This window comes from Podarcis liolepis, assembly GCF_965112155.1.
Source record: "Podarcis liolepis genome assembly, chromosome: 5".
Classification (NCBI taxonomy): domain Eukaryota; kingdom Metazoa; phylum Chordata; class Lepidosauria; order Squamata; family Lacertidae; genus Podarcis; species Podarcis liolepis.
Window position 1 is genome coordinate 16789521 of NC_139556.1, and position 16728 is coordinate 16806248.

The 16728-nt window shown below is 39.5% G+C and overlaps 1 protein-coding gene across 23 annotated transcripts in view; it reads right to left on the bottom strand.

Annotated features, from left to right (window-relative positions):
* Positions 1-16728, bottom strand: part of GBF1 (golgi brefeldin A resistant guanine nucleotide exchange factor 1) — an 85190-nt gene that overhangs the window by 60164 nt on the left and 8298 nt on the right. For all 23 annotated transcript variants that reach the window (XR_014525895.1, XM_083502325.1, XM_083502324.1 and 20 more), the window contains exon 3: positions 16028-16094. Coding sequence is in view for 22 of the 23 variants with exons in the window: in XM_083502325.1 (XP_083358451.1) it covers positions 16028-16094 (67 nt within the window). In the remaining variant the exon portion in view is untranslated. The remainder of the gene's footprint in view (positions 1-16027; positions 16095-16728) is intronic.

A 16728-nucleotide genomic window follows, 5' to 3' on the forward strand; every position in this document is an offset into this window, starting at 1 on the left:
ACACCAGGTCAGTCCATAGTAAGACCACGCTCACCTAAAACTTGATTGTGGATGAAGGGGCTGACAAAGCATGCATTACCAAGACATGTATGGGTAAGCTGGGTGGGTCTCACCTAATTCAGCTCTGTAGGTACTCAGTACAGCAACAGCAAACAGGTGTTGCTCTTGTCCAAGGAAGCACCATCTCCTTTACCACAAAAGCTTTTGATCTTGGGGTGGGTTTAGAGGGTTGGACTGGAGAGACAGACTGGGGATGCTGCATGTCTATCGACCACCCAATGGCACCCTTGACCATCCTGGGGAAGGGGATACTGAAGTATTCAAGGACCCACTGTGACCAACTGGTTAAACATTTTGAGGATAAAACTGCTCAGCTTTGGAGTTACTTTAAATCTACAGTTATAGCAATCCAGATTAAGTACCTAATGCAATCAGCTAATGTGAACAAGGTCCTTGCGGCTATATGCCCAACCATATGCCCTCTTGATCTCCTGAGCGGTTTGTTTTGGGAGTACTCTTAATGCTCTATTTGCTGTGACTATTTGTAGTGTCTAATATGTGGAAATTCAACCAATATTCTTGTAATCTAAATTACAAATCTGTCAACATAATCTTGTATTGCATCCTGTGATGGACAATGGATAATCCAAAAGACCACATATCTATCTGTAATGGTAACTGTGATGCTTGAACGGAATTTTCAGCTGCAAACTCTTTTTTTAATACTGACTTTAGTGACAAAAGTGGTATCAGAATTGCAAAGACAATAATGATAGTAGTGATACCAACTCATATGTAAAACTGTTTCTGAGGTCCATATCTTACGTCATCATAAAGCACATAACCCTGGAATAAATGAGGTTGCTGTTAAAACATATAGCAATCCAAACGAACACATTGTATTCATTGTTACGGCATTTCTACTTAATGGTTCAGTGAAGCCTTCAGGCAAACTGCTTTTGTTCCCCCAAAACCTACTAACCAATGAATCATCTGTGTTTACTTTTTCTTGGCAGATTTTTACTAAAGATGATGCTTAGCATAGCACCAGGTGGACAATAATCAGGATTCATGGGGTCATGGATTCACGAGTATATCCACTCTCTATTGGCTGATCAGACTAAAAACAAGTATGTGGTTCCCACCAATGTGTGTATGTTGTGACATTCTTGTTGAGTCCACATCACATAAATGTCATTTCTATAAACTTGTCTGATCAAACATCATTCCATACATCTGGATGGTGGCACAATATATATTTCTCTTGCCTTGTCTTCAATGGTGATAGTCACTCCTTTCCCCCCTCAAGTAATACAGTGTATATGGAGCATAATGCCACAAAAATTAAGAGATCAGCAATGGAAATTCTCCTTTCATTTATTCTCTCACAAAACATAGAATCATAGAATCATAGAATCATAGAGTTGGAAGAGACCACAAGGGCCATCGAGTCCAACCCCCTGCCAAGCAGGAAACACCATCAGAGCACTCCTGACATATGGATGTCAAGCCTCTGCTTAAAGACCTCCAAAGTAGGAGACTCCACCACACTCCTTGGCAGCAAATTCCACTGTCGAACAGCTCTTACTGTCAGGAAGTTCTAAGCTTGATGTGATTTGCCAATTCAAGTTTCTGATATGATAGCGCAGCTGCCAGACTTTCATAGCACTCAACATCCATAAGGAATACTGTTACACAGTGAGTTTCCTGCAATCAGCAGAGTTAGACTAGATTACCTTTGAGATTCCTTCCAACTTTATAATTATGTGTCTTACAAAATTTCAACACCATTCTCAAAACTTTTATGTTCTGAGAAATCTTCTTGCCAAACATGAGGTTTATTCTACCAAGTGCAACTTACATCAAAAAAGCTAATCCACATGTGTCCCTCTACCCTATTGTACCCCAATAATTTAGTTTGTCCCCCACCATATGTATCAGTTGCTGGCCAGCACCTCCTCTTCCCTCAAACAGAAAAGTGCAGAGCAGGGAAAAGCACTAATGTTGGGAGTGTGCTTGCATGAAATAAAAATTCTGGAACATTTCAGGGTGGACCCTGAAAAAATGGAATCACCACACAGTCCCTAGTTATGAGGAGTGTGAATGCTGAACCACACCACTTCTACTAAGTAATATATTTTTGCAAGATATAGGGAACAGAAAATGATAGCAATTCTAATATTTGTGCTGCACTATCAATATTAAGGTAATTAATCCATTTAGGTGTGGTTTATTTTCTCTCACATACGTTAGAAGGCTACAAGCACATCCTCCATATACCCCCAATCCTAAAATTAGAGCCTGGAGAGTGGGGATATTCCTGTGTCTTGCAATAACATATTTGGTTATTTTCTGGCTTTGATGAGTGCCATCTTGAACACATCAATTTTCCCAATGGTGGTATGATATTATTTGAGTCAAACTCAACTGATGCAATATATTAAAAGCACTGCAAACCAGTATTAGCTGCTAAACTAAAAGGTGCCAAAGATTCCATTGTAAAGCAAAAGGTTTGACCACAATTTTTGATATTTTAATGTATTTGTACCTCTTGCAGAAACTCTAATATTGTTACAAAACAAAAATCTGGAAAAATTAGAGCTGCAACATTTGGTTGACTAGTTATTTTAATCTATCAAAACATTTTAATCCAATTAAAAGTGTCCCCAATTAATAAAAAAAAATTTAATGATTAAAATTATTTCCAATTGATGTACTTATAGAAACTTCCCATTGCAAATAAAATCTGTATTTTCTTATCATCTGTGTTCCATTATTATTATTATTATTTATTATTATTATAAGTAGATTGATGTAACTGTTTTGATTTTTATATTGCATATTTTTATATTTGACAAAGCGTATTGTATAATTTATTAATAATTATAATCACCGCCACCACCACCATCTTAGAACAGGTAGCCCCACCTGTGTGAATGTCTCTCCTAAACTGATGCTGCAATATTTCTAGTTACAAGTAGGTAGCTGTGTTGGTCTGCCATAGTTGAAACAAAATAAAATAATTCCTTCCAGTAGCACCTTAGAGACCAACTAAGTTCGTTATTGGTATCACCACCACCACCACCACCACCATCTTAGAATGGTATATGCACACGACCATCTTAGATTTGCATGCACACGAAAGCTCATACCAATAACAAACTTGGTTTGAGTCTAAGGTGCTACTGGAAGGAATTCTTTTATTTTGCTGCAATATGTGCACATCATCTAAATGCAAGCAGGCTTTTTCCTCTGCATATTTAACCAATTAAAAATAATACAATTCGACAACTTAAGTATATTTAATTGAGTGCCAGCCCTAATAAAAACCCACACATGAGATTAGCAAAAGAACATAAAAACAGATTAAAAGCAATCAGATACAGCTCTATTTAGCAACAGTACTACATCGAAGTCCTCCTGAAAAAGTGGCCTTACAGCCTTTGCTGAACACCTGAAAAGATGTGCATCTTCTCCTGGGTTGCTATTTCATGACCAGTTACTGAGAATGGCATGCTTCTTCCAGAGGTCATCCTCATCTCCTGCAATGGTGATGCATGAAGATGTTAAATGCCAGGGGTTGAGAGCCAGCGTGTCAGAAGTTGTGGCAATGTCACACACAGCATTTAAGGAAGAATTCATCTCTAAAAAATATATATCTGCAGCCACATATGGTAGGCTAACAAGTACGCTGCTAGTTTTTGCAGAACACTTCTAGTAACTTCAAACGGTGGATGCCATCACAGTGGCACCAAACTCAGAAAAGTTTTCTATCGGTATTCTGTTGCAGTTTTGTCCATCTGCAGTCAGACAGAGGTTAATGCACTCCACACCACTGCAGAACTGCTGAGCCTAGTCCCCTTTTCTCTCTCCTCGAGTACACCATGGGATATCAGCCAATGAAACAAAACAAAAAAAGAAAATAGTTGATCCTAATCATTTCCGACACCTGATCAGAATAAAGAAACACAAAGAGGCCTGGTACTGTGTGCTTGTTTAACTTTGTGAGGCTCAGGACTCCTCACAGAAACCCATTTAGTTATTTGCCACATTCCATTCAACATATCACATGACTGGATTACTAACAGTTCCTGAAGGTTAGTTTAATCAGCAGTTATATACTACAGCCATTTTCTGGGCAAAAAAAAGTTTAAATTAAATGTACAAATGACAACTATTAAACCACTGCTGACTTGCAAATATACTATTATGGAGATCCTACTTGATTCTTGCAAAAAGCTAAATACGCACAAATATTTTCATTAAACTTGTAGGGATGACAACTTTTCTTAACTCAAATAATTTTTGTTCCCACTCATAGAGAGTGAAATGGAGAAAATATATAATTTTACTTAGTCATAATGTGGCATTACATGCCCACAGGCCATTTCTGTTTCTGTGATTTTATTATTATCTGAGAAACTCTCAAAGCTTTGTTAATTAAGTGGTATATAAATACCTTAATAAACAAAATACTGCTAGTAACATGCTAGCCCACCTTCACTTTCTACATGAAATTGTTGGGCAAGGTCACATGGATATTAGGACTGGGAGTAATCAGAATGTGAAAAGTAATCAGATGGCAATGAGAGAAAGCTTAGTATCTTGGGGAGGAAATAACAGTTCAAATTGCCTGGGGGAAATTATGAAGCAAGACAGGAGGGAAGCACTATTCTGACAGAAGTATACTGATGGGCTCACACTTCCTCAGAAGGAGGTGGTTCACAGCTTGGGGTACCTCTGGATGCAGCTGCATGACTAGATGGCTCAGGCAACACCTTTTAATAAATAATAATAATAATAATAATAATAATAATAATAATAATATCTTTATTGTCATTGCCCCCTTCGGGGACAACGAAATTACTTGACTGCTCCATAAAAACACTAATTAAACAATACAGTATAATACAGCAAGGGAGATTAAATGACTTTCAAAGTCCGGGCTTCCCATTCAGGGCCGAGATCGCTCTGGAGAAGAAGCTGTTCTTAAGACGGCTCGTTCTTGTCTTCATCGTCCTGTATCTCCATCCCGACGGCAAGAGCTTGAAGAGACAGTGACCAGGATGCGATGGATCTTTTACTATGTCCAGTGCCTTCCTATGGCACCTTGTGGCATAAATCAACCAACCAACCAGCAACAAGGACTGCCTTATACCAACTTATTCCAGCATGCCAGCTGTGTTCGTTCCTGAAACAGGCATGCCCAGTCATTCACCTATTAGTCACTACCAAGTTAGACTACTGTAACGTACTTTACATGGCACTCCCCTTGAACAAAGTCCAGGAACTTCAACAGATCTAGAATACAGTCAACAGGGATTTATCTGGAATTAGCATATCAAATCACGTGTTGACAATTCTTCACCAGCTGTGCTGGTTGCCAAACTGTTTCCAGGCACAATTCAAGATGTTGGTTTTGACCTTTAGAGGTTTAAAATGGCCTAGGACCAAGGTATTTCAGACTTCACTTCCTCCCATATGGACTTTCTTAAGAAAAAGTTCAATTTCTGAGGTCCTTCTTTCTTTTCTCCTTCTGCTATAGGTGTACAAGGGATAGGGCCTTTTTCGGTTTGGGAACTTGGGGTGTGGAATTGCCCCCCAAAAGACATAAGTATACAAATGCCTACCACTAAGCAGGCTTTGATTACTATTCTTTTCCAGTACACTTTTTCATGATATTGCCTCTGAAATGTGCTTAGGCTAGCAACATTAACCCACTATGTCAGAATCCCTGGAGACAATCAATCAGGTACTTTATCCACAGCAGTGACCAGAGAAGGAATGATCATTGGGAGGAGCACAAAAAGAAGAAATGCCGTGGTACACCTGCATCAACAGAACTAGACACCTTCATCTGCCCCAGCAGCAACTAAACACATCGCTCCCACATAGGTCTCTACATTCACAGCAGGTGCTGTAACTCACCAACAGTTTGTCTTCATCCCTGAAGACGCACTCTTCCATTGTCTCCCAAGATAGACGGATGCCAACAACCAAAATTCTACTGCTGCTTCTAATATTCGTAATAGTTTCATCTTTATATAATTGATTTGATATAACAGTTAACTGTATTTAATGGTAAAGTACCTTGAATATATTTTTGAAAGATACAATACAAATAATAGAAATTAAATGACACAACATATTATCCAAAGAAATATGAGCATATTAATATTCTCATGGAAAGATTGCTCAGGGTGATTCCACACCATTCCAGGGTGACTATTTCATTATTTATTTATAAAAATATATATACCACTTAAATCGCTAAACAGTTTACAAAAAGAATAATATAACAATGAAAATGCAAACAACATTCAATATAATCACTTTTAAAACTTTTAAAAAGATAGAAACATAACTGTATATCACAAATAAAACTTAGATGTGTACAATACAAATATTAAAAATGTAATAGTTCAGGAAAGCTTACGGGGAGTAGGGAATACATGTTTTTAAGAAGCATTTAAAAGTCATTACTGTCTCTGCCTCATGAATTACCCAATGGAAGGCATAGAATTCCATTCCAGGAAGGCCAGATTCTATAGTGTTACTAATTAAAAATCTTCTGGTCATGAAATGATCAATAGTCTCTCCTCAGAAGATTGTAAAGAATGGTTTATATAGGGGGCACAGTCTGCAATGTATCCTGATACCAAATTATTTAGGGTGTTCAATGGCAACCAGAAATCATTGAACTTGACTCATTAACTAATATTCAGCCAAATCTTTAAACACTACTGTACTAGGCATAAAGCTAAATATCTCACTAAGCAATTTAAAGTCTGGAGTGATTAACATAGGTACAGACAACAGAGTTCTTTTCCAGTATTGTATGATTTATAATACATTATCTAGGAATACAGTATCTTTCTTTCTTATAATGCTCAGATGCATTACAAATCAAACCTTTAACTAGGAAGTTATTCTCCAACTCAGAATGTTTAAAGAAATAAGTCTATTTTTACCCCAAACCCAGATAGATTTGTTTAGGAGGAGAGAGACCAAGTTTCAAGCCATCACCCAGCTAAGGATCAAACAGAGGCAAGTTTCCTCTGAACTTCTGCTGGGTTGGCAGCCTTCTTCAGAGTTCACCTGTTCCTGCTCTATGTTCAGCCTCCATTCCTGGAGCTGGTGATAGTCAGAGGCTTTGCAAAAGGAATGAGTGTGGGAAGATACTTAAAGAGATGGCTAGAGTCCCTTTTAGTGTTAAACAACTGAAAACACCCCTACAATTTATTTATTATTTTGTTTGTTGTTTTGAGGGAGGGCAGGTTAAAATGTTTATAAACACACACACACACACACACACACACACACACACACTAAAGATAGCCCAGCTCATGAACTGAGATCTGCCTCTGGTGAGACTACTCCACAGGTAAAGACCATGCTGGTGAGAAGCACAAGAGTGAGAGCATCTGAAGGCTTCTTTAAGTGATATTCTGATTTTAGAAGAACTGATATGAATAACTTACGTCCTCACTAGAACATTCCTTGGCTATCTGATTTAGAATTAAAATTCAGAGGTGCATTCAGTGTGAAACTGAGTGTTTTGCTGTACCTAACCTGTAATGAGCTCTGCCTGCCTCTGAATACCAAGGTGATTTCCACTCACTAAACACCAATGCGTGTATGAATAAAAATGAAAGGATTTATCTAAATCTTGTTAATGCACACAGATGTTAAAAAGTGACCTTTACAACAGAAAAGGAAGGGAAGAAGAGGTGGATTTAAAGCTTTAAAGAAGAAGAAGCAGGTGCCTTATGTACAAGTCATCTTTCGCACACAAAAATGTAGATTCCAGGTCCAAGCAAAATATGAACATTCCATTTAGGTAGAAAAAAGGGCCTTTTAAAAAAAGTATGGCAGGGTGGAGGAGAGGGAGGACCTTTGCAAAGAGGAAGATGGGAATAAGAATAGAGGGACCACAGACCAGGTTGAGGGTCCCCTGAAGTTTGGTGCCAGCCCTGCCTTGTAGTGAAAAAACATTCTGTTACAATCTCAAGTCAATGTTTTCCACCCATTTTCTATCAATCTTCTTCTGTAGATGCATGCACATTCCACACAGCATGATATCCTCCTCTCGTTTTCTTCATCACTGCAGATCTCTGGACCGCTCTCTGCTGTCCAACATTCTCTCTCCACCCTATAACACTCTGTTTTCTTTTCCAGGACTCCATTGCATGTTCCCTCTGCACTATCATGTTATTTCACCCCCATCTCTGTTACATCTACACCCAGCCTCATTTCTCAGCAATCTTCTCTATCGTTTTTTGTTCTCCACGCACCTCCACAGGTTTTTCCTGCACCCCCAATTTCTTATCCCCCTTTTTCTTCCTCCACGCCACCAATCTCTGTATCTCTGTCTCTCAGCTACTTCTTTCCTTATTCTCACAGACCTCTCTGCACTGGTTCCCCCACTCCCAGGTATCTCTGCAACCCATATTACTTCACCTTGAAGTCTCTGGACCCCAGATACAGGAATCTCTCACATCGCTTTTTATTCCTTAAGCCTTTCATTTTTGCTCAGACCCACCCATGTGACTACATTACAGTTCTCACAGGCAGAAACAAAACTATGCCCTACTTGTCCTTAGGTTTTCTAAAAAGTTGTTTGCATTCAGAATCACTTTCGATCGAAATAGTCTGAGTGGAGGGAACTAGCAGTGTTATCATCCTCAGGAAACATTTCCATTATATGGATAGAGGTCCTATTGTTTATAGTCACCATAAACAATGATTAAAAGATAGACTGTAGCAAATGCAACAGCCTCTTGCCAACTTCTATATTGGAAGTCCCAGGAGGGTAAGAAATTGTTTCTCAGTTAAAAGACAAAGCTTCCTTTCCCAGAACAATTTGTCTCTTGAACTGACAGCCACCCACTCCTGCTATTGACCCAACCCAACTTGGTCAGTTGCATATTTCCAGCTGTACTTAAGGCACATGTTCCTGCCAATCATCCTGGACACAGGGAAAATCAAGAGAATGCCCAGGAGGACAGGGGGGCAGGGAGAGAGAAATAGTTGTGCTTTTCATTCAGGCTTCCTTTGCTGTTCACCTTTAGCAGGAAAGAGAGAGAAAAGCCTTCCTTTTTATCGTTGTCTGCATTGGATTGGATTTCCACATAAAAAATGTTACGATTTTTTAAAATATCGTAATAATGGTATTATATATGTGAAATTGTTTCTATTGCTGATGTTTTATTGTAACACTGCTTCAAGATAATTTATGGGAAGCAACCCATAAATGGAATTAAATAAAGAAATCAAATTTATTTGGGAAGCAGTTGTGTGATTTCAGAAGCCTTTCATCAAATAGTGGCCTAATACCAAGACCTGAAGAACAAAACACATTAAATGTGCCATTAGAAAACAAACTAGCTGCTCTTGCAAATACTAATCCCTTACAGCTTTAGGGTTGCAAGAGGCTCAAAGTCAAGCGCTGTTATCTTTTCAGATGTGGACTAAAGCTGGGGAAGAAGGGCCCAAAATGGAACTTTCTGTGGAAATTCTCCCTTCCTATATGAGAGGATTCCCCTGAATCAGATTGATCTGAATCAGAGAGATCAACCAAGAGGTTAAAACACCACTTGGCCTGTGCCTGGAGGAATTGGGATGGCCTGAAAACCTGCAGGGACAAGAATGGGACACCCAGGACTCCACCATGCCCAATTCAAGGTGCTGGTCTATCAAGCCCTAAACAACTCAGGGAAGGGCCATAACTCAGAAGATCACCTAACTTTGTATGCAGAAGATCCTGGGTTCAACCCCAGGCATCTCCAGTTAGATCCTGGGAGAGATTCCTGGTCAGAAACCCTGGAGAGCTGCTGCCAGTCAGAGTAAAAATTGCTGAACTAGATGGACCATCGTATAAGGCAGCTTCCTCTGTTTCAGGGCCCAAGCATCTGCAGGAGTGGCACCTCCAATACCAGCCAACTGGATCCTTAAAATTGGGTAGGGCACTCCTCATAGCCCCAAGGATTCATGGTGACCAGACTCATAGAAAACTCTTTTGCAAATTTCCCACTGGAAATGTGTCTGTCCCCTTCATTATTGGGATTTAGACATCAACCAAATACATTTGTTTACCCAGGTCTTTATAATCTGTTAATGTTTGCCTTGAACAGCAGTGCATGGGTTGTGTTTTTAATTACTGTCAAGTTATGTTTTAGTTTTGCTTTTGTTTTAATTACTGATATAATTTTGTTGCTTATCCTTTTCTTGTACATCGTCTGAGGAGGGTGATTCTTAAGCTCAATAAATAAATGATTTTTTTTTTTTAAGTGGGCATTCAAATCAATACCAGGAAGAGACAAATCAGACCGATGCAAAGACCAAAAGGTAGAAGGAACACACAATAATCACAGGAACCACACCTCTTTCTGGGCCTCTAGCACCAATTCCAAGCTACTTTACCACCTGACAGTACCAAACTCCATGCTGTTACTACCTTGTCACTACCAGAGCTCAACAACAGCAAAAAGTGGCCACACTCTTCTGAGGCCTTATCAGGTAGAAATGGCAATTGTGGGGCAAATCAAAAAGTAGAGATGGACAGATTAGTCTATTTCTAGTCTGTGTCCGTGTTCAGCCATAAGCCCATTCTTTCCCATTTCTGCATCATTCTGCAAACTTTCACCCACAAAAAAACCATATTTTAATACACATTTAACCTAAAATATGCATTTTGAATGCATTTTAATATAAAATAAATGTTTGTCCACATTTAAATATGCATTTTAATACATTCTTTTGAGCTGATTAACTATATCTAACATTTGGAAAAGTGGAAAAACCAAAGGAAAACAGCATTGCAATCCACATATTAGGTCAGCTCACTTAAAAATAAGAGCTGAACAAAAATGATCAAAGATCACCTCAAAGCACTTACTCAGCACTCTCTGCTTAGTTCCTAAAAGATTGGCAGAGACAAGCCAAAGGGGAGGGAAAGAAAACCAGGCTTTCTGCTCTTCCACTGGTTTTTTTAACTGCCTCTAAACAACAATAAAGCATCTACTGCTGAGGCAGTGAAACATCTGAGGACTGAGACTGCTGAAAGAGAGCCTTCAGAAAGATATTTGGAATAGTCTGCTTCCTACTGGTCAAGACAGAGCATTACCCATTGCAGAAAATGCACTTAATTGGCTCTAGTAACAGAGAGATGTAACATTACCACATAATATTTCTTCTGAACTAAACCCCAAATGTTTTTGTATTTATAAAACCTATAAACAGAATCTAGATAATTTATAACCTGTCTGGATTTTGACCATGCTTAACACCTCTTGCCTTATTTTTTAAGTTTCAGTTTTTTGGACCACAGGACCAGTTTTTATATTCAGAAAAATAAGAGATTGAAACCAAAGTTATTTGCTCTTCCTTTTCACACATAAAAGAGCAAGTCTGTTGCTAATGTGATTGTGCTGCAGAAATGCTGCACAAAAATGACTTCTGGGTGGAACGGGATCCAAGGAACAAATGCCCTGGAAAGTTTATATTACAAGGCAGCAGCAAGCATTTCTGTTCCAGCAAAAACTACATCACTTCTGAAGTGAACAGGCCTGGCAAACTAACATGCTTGCCTTGTCCAAGCACAGCCATGCATACTAACGGTTTTAGTAGAACACTTGGACGCAAAGCCTTCAAACACACATTGCAGGCAGGCACTCTGAGGGGGTGAACAGTGCCTTCCAATAATTTCTTTTCATTCCTTCTTCATTCCCTCACACAAGCACATGGCAATTTCAGTAGTTGTGATCTAAAGATTCACTTTTTAAAATTTATGTTTTTAATTTGTATCCCACTTGTTGGTCCTCTGTGGCCTTGCAGTTAAAATTAAAATGGAAATATGATACATTGGAAATGGAAAGATAAAGATTTTTGTTCCAAATCTGAAGTCTGCCTCTCTCATGTTCACTTACCGTATTTTTCGCTCTATAAGACACACCAGACCATAAGACGCACCTAGTTTTTGGAAGAGGAAAACGGGGGGGGGGGGGAGAATATTCTGAATCTCAGAAGTCAGAACAACAAGAGGGATCACTGCACAGCGAAAGCAATGAACCCTCTTGCTGTTCTGGCTTCTGGGATAGCTGCGCAGCCCGCATTCACTCTATAAGACACACACACATTCCCCCTTACTTTTTAGGAGGGGAAAAGTGAGTCTTATAGAGCAAAAAATACAGTATATGATTGAAGTCTGGACTCTGGCACAGACTGTATCAGCCTGTGTCCTGTCCCTTTTCCCAGCCAAAGTCTTGCTTGTGGCTGTGCCAACAATGTATTTGGGTCTCAATATGCTGCTTGTAAATGCCAGGTCAGTCCATATTAAGATCTCCCTCACCCACAATTTAATCAGGGTTAAGGATGCCGACCTGACATATACAATCAAGACCTGGGTGAGGGGTCAGGGGGTTAGTTTCTCCCAGCTATGCCCACCTTGGTACTTGGTCCAGCCCAGGAGTAGACACCAAAGCACCTGATCTGCATGGCATACCTAGTATGTCTTGCCTTTTAAAAATATTTGCTGCCCATGCTCCAGACAATGGCGAGTACTTTGAGATAACAGCACACTTTTTATTCACTATTTTATTAAAATATTACTAATACACCACCATTCACCCCTAGTCCACTACAAGATTTGTAAGGTCATTCTCACCTAATTGAGGCTCACTAATTGCCACAGTGATTCAGAGTCAACATTAATATTATCTTCCTCTGTTTACTTTCTCCTGCCCAAAGGCTAAATAATTAAGGATTGGTGTAAAATGAAATGCAAAGGTCACTAAATCTTTAACCATTTGGGTTTGAAGAAGTTACAGGTATGCCAGCTTAAAAAAGAAATGCTTTTGTATACATTTTCATTCCCAGTCTTTCCTTAGATTGCATAGGCTGGCTACTCAACGACTGTCCATTATTTCAAGCATTCTGCAGCTCAGCCTTGTCATTGGAAAAGAGATATGCAGCTGAGTCCAAATGAGTCTGGTAGGATAGTTCTCGTTCTCTCTCTCTCTCTCTCTCTCTCTCTCACACACACACACACACACACAGGTTTTATGGGAAGGAAGACGGACTGCTCTTTTTACCTAGGGAACCTGTGGACCTGCAGGTGTTATTCGACTCACAACTCTCATCATCCCCAGCCAGGATGGCCAATGGTCAGCGATGATGGGAACTACAGTACAGCGACATGTGGAGGGTAAAGAGTTAAGAAGTGTTGCCCCAAAGACTGGTCAATTGCAAGTAAATTGACCAAAGACAAACAGTAAATAGGTGCCAGTTTGGACAAGAAGAATTATGTCTTTCTTTGGACAATTAAAATCTGTGAAAGGGTACTAGCCATAACAAGCTCCTATGTAAGTGCGATCATGATCTTACTTTATGTTCTTTTATGTCCTTCATAATCCCAAATATTTCCCCACATAGACTTTTTAATTTAATTTAATTTTTAAAAAATAATTAAAAAAGGAAAGTTTTTAAGCCAGGTAAGTTCTTCGATTTAAAGAAAGTTTTCTTCTTTTTTCAAAATTTGTATTATGTATCAATAGGAAGGTTACTTATGTTTCTAAACCAATCTGCAAGTTGCCAATGTGAGATATCACTCAACTATTGTTTTATTGGCCACCACATCATCCTGCACCAAAAATTAAAGGAAACAGTCTTATATAGACATGGTTTAAGAAAAAGCAAGGATAGGGCTAAAAGATGTTCTCTACTTGCACCTTCACTTTGTACAGGTAAGAAACTAAAGCCAAGATAAAAACAAAAATCCAAAGCCACAAGGTATTGAATCTATGGGTGAGTTAGGATACTCACACTGTATTCCTAGGCTAGGTTGACTCTATGGTATACCTTCTTTCCCAAATCAGGGCACCCCATACATCATTCCTAAACAGTTAAATAAGCAAAGACTCCAAGGAGAACAAAGGTACTCTACTGCAACATGCCTAACATTTACATTGCCCCTCTCTGCTCATTAAACAGATTTTGTTTAAATAATGAACAAACTGTATTACAGACTCCAATGAGAATTCCAAAATTATAAGTCAACTGATAAAGCTCAGAGGAGATGGAAGAGAACGGGAGGGAGAGAAGAGCAATATTGACTAATATAAAGGGCGCAGCTTGAGAAAGGATATTCCTGCCACACCTGATCAAACATAGTCCACAGAGGGGAGAAGGAAAGAGGAACACGAGAAGAAATGAGACAAGGCAGTTGGAAATTTGCATCCAGCACAGATTAAAACAAACTCAGTAGGGACTGAGGAAATACAGAATATATATTACTATAAATGCAAAACTGTTCTAAAAGCTAACTCAAATGTCAAAGATTACTGCTTGAATAAATTTGAATATGAAAGTCATTGCTTCTGTAACTTAATGAAGAAATGTTCAAACCGAATTCAAGTAAGAGCTGAACTCTGCCCCTGTGTTGCCTCTTGGAAGTGGAGGTCTCTGACAATAGTACAACATGCCATCAGGGCCCACCAATACCCTGCCTAGGATCAAGTCTGTTCCCAAGAACACCTAGGAAGGATTTCCAGTCAGTGCTACATGACAGAATTAACCTACACACAGGAGACATGAAGGCTGGCATGGTCTTTTCACAAGAGATATGAATATCAGGAAACTTACCTACTGATTCCACAAATGCACATTAGTCCAATGTATGCATCATGGCAGAAATTCTAAACCAAAATTCTGAGTATTTTCCTAGCACAAAGTATGAAAGAGTCATCTAGATTTTAGTCAGGAGATTTGTGAAGAAAATATTTTGTCAACCCTCAGCCCCAAACCATACAGCTGGCACGCACACACAACAACTAGCCCCCTCCAATCTTCTTGCATCACTTTCCTCCTGTGTGCTTGTATGTCGTTAGTTTGGCTATTGTCACACCCACAACTGAAGACGGAAGAAAGCACGGTCAGGGAAATGGAGGGCAAGACACTCTGTTTCTAACCAATGAAATTCAAGTGCCAAAACATTCTACTCCAATTTTATTTTACGAATTCAAATGAATTTGCACAGCTAAATTTTAGGTATCTAGGGTGTAGGGTTGTGGGGAGCACTATGCTTATTCAGCAAATGTGGAAAGGTATTCTGTACCACATGGGAGGATGTAGCCCCTTTCAGCTTAAAAGCACGTGCAATCCTAACAGCCACCTCATAAGGTAGGTCAGCATTATCTCTCAATGGCATACCAGGAGGAGAGAATGAAGCATTTATTGCCTGTCCAATGCCATTGATGCATTTATGCATGAGTTAAGATTTAAACTCGGTACATTATTGAGGCAAAAACTCACATGCCATTCCCAACAAAATAGCATAAAGGATAGTGTCTAATTAGTTTGGTTTAGTAATTTATACCCCACTTTTCCGTATACAAAATAGTCACGGTGGCTCACAATAGATTAAACAATACTATTACAAAGAAACACAACAAAGTGAATCAAACAAAAGCAGATCTCAAGAGGCACAAAGTTAGATACTTTCTGAAAGGACACATATACAGATGGTACCCAGACTGTAGAACAACCTTGCTAGGTTAGGTTGGAAGCACAAGAGACAGGGTCTTCTCAATGATGGCACCACAGCTATAAAGCTCCCTATTCAATGAAGTGCATTTGAGCCCATCAGTGCAGGATCTTAAAAAACCATACATCTTCCAAGCTACATTTCATTATTTTTGGCTATGTGATTATGAGCTGTTTTGCACTTTTAAATCATAAAACTTTGACAGACCTACAAAGCCTAGATACTCTTTCATTATAATACCACCTAATATGTCTCCCTTCATTTATGTATTGACCCTTTTATGTACACTGCACTGTGAAGGCATGGTTTGAAAGTCAACCTAGATTCCACAGTCTTGGTGCCAGCTGTGAATGCAATGCTGTTCTGTACCGATACATAATCCATATCCCTATTTAAAAAAACAATAAATCTGTCCCTGCAGAATTTAGGCATGTGCGTTGATCCTCTACATACCCAATATTAACTTAAAAAACATCAACAGCTTACCAGTTATGTTATTCAGCACTTCTTTCAAAACACTGAAGCTGTGCAAAAGAGGATCACGGTCTTCATCCTAAACACATGAAAAGGTTGTTACTAAGTAGGAACTGGACTAAGTTAAAACTTCCTCGCTAAGAAGGAGAAAATATTTATATCATCTTTCAATAAGCACTTAAACAGATCATTATTCAAAGAAGCCCCAAGGTCTCGCCCGGTCAAGAGGGGAAAAATTGGGGCTCACTCAGCTGGGGGGCAGGAGCCTTCCAGCTGAGACATGCAAACAAGCTGTGTTGTCCCCAGTCCACCAGGCACTGGGGTGAAAGTGTCTCAGCTCCCACAGTGAGAGCTGCAACAGTTGGCTGAGGCCAATGCAGCTACAGTGGTGCCTCGCAAGACGAAAATAATCTGTTCCGCGAGTCTCTTCGTCTAGCGGTTTTTTCATCTTGCGAAGCAACCCTATTAGCTGCTTAGCGGATTAGCGCTATTAGCGGTTTAGCGGCTATTAAAGGCTTAGCGGCTAAAAGGCTATTAGCGGCTTAGCGGCTTAGAAAAAGGGGGGAAAGCGGGGGGAAATCGGAACACTCGCAAGACGTTTTCGTCTTGCGAAGCAAGCCCATAGGGAAATTCGTCTTGCAAAGCAGCTCAAAAACGGAAAACCCCATTCGTCTAGCGGGTTTTCCGTCTTGCGAGGCATTCGTCTTGCGGGG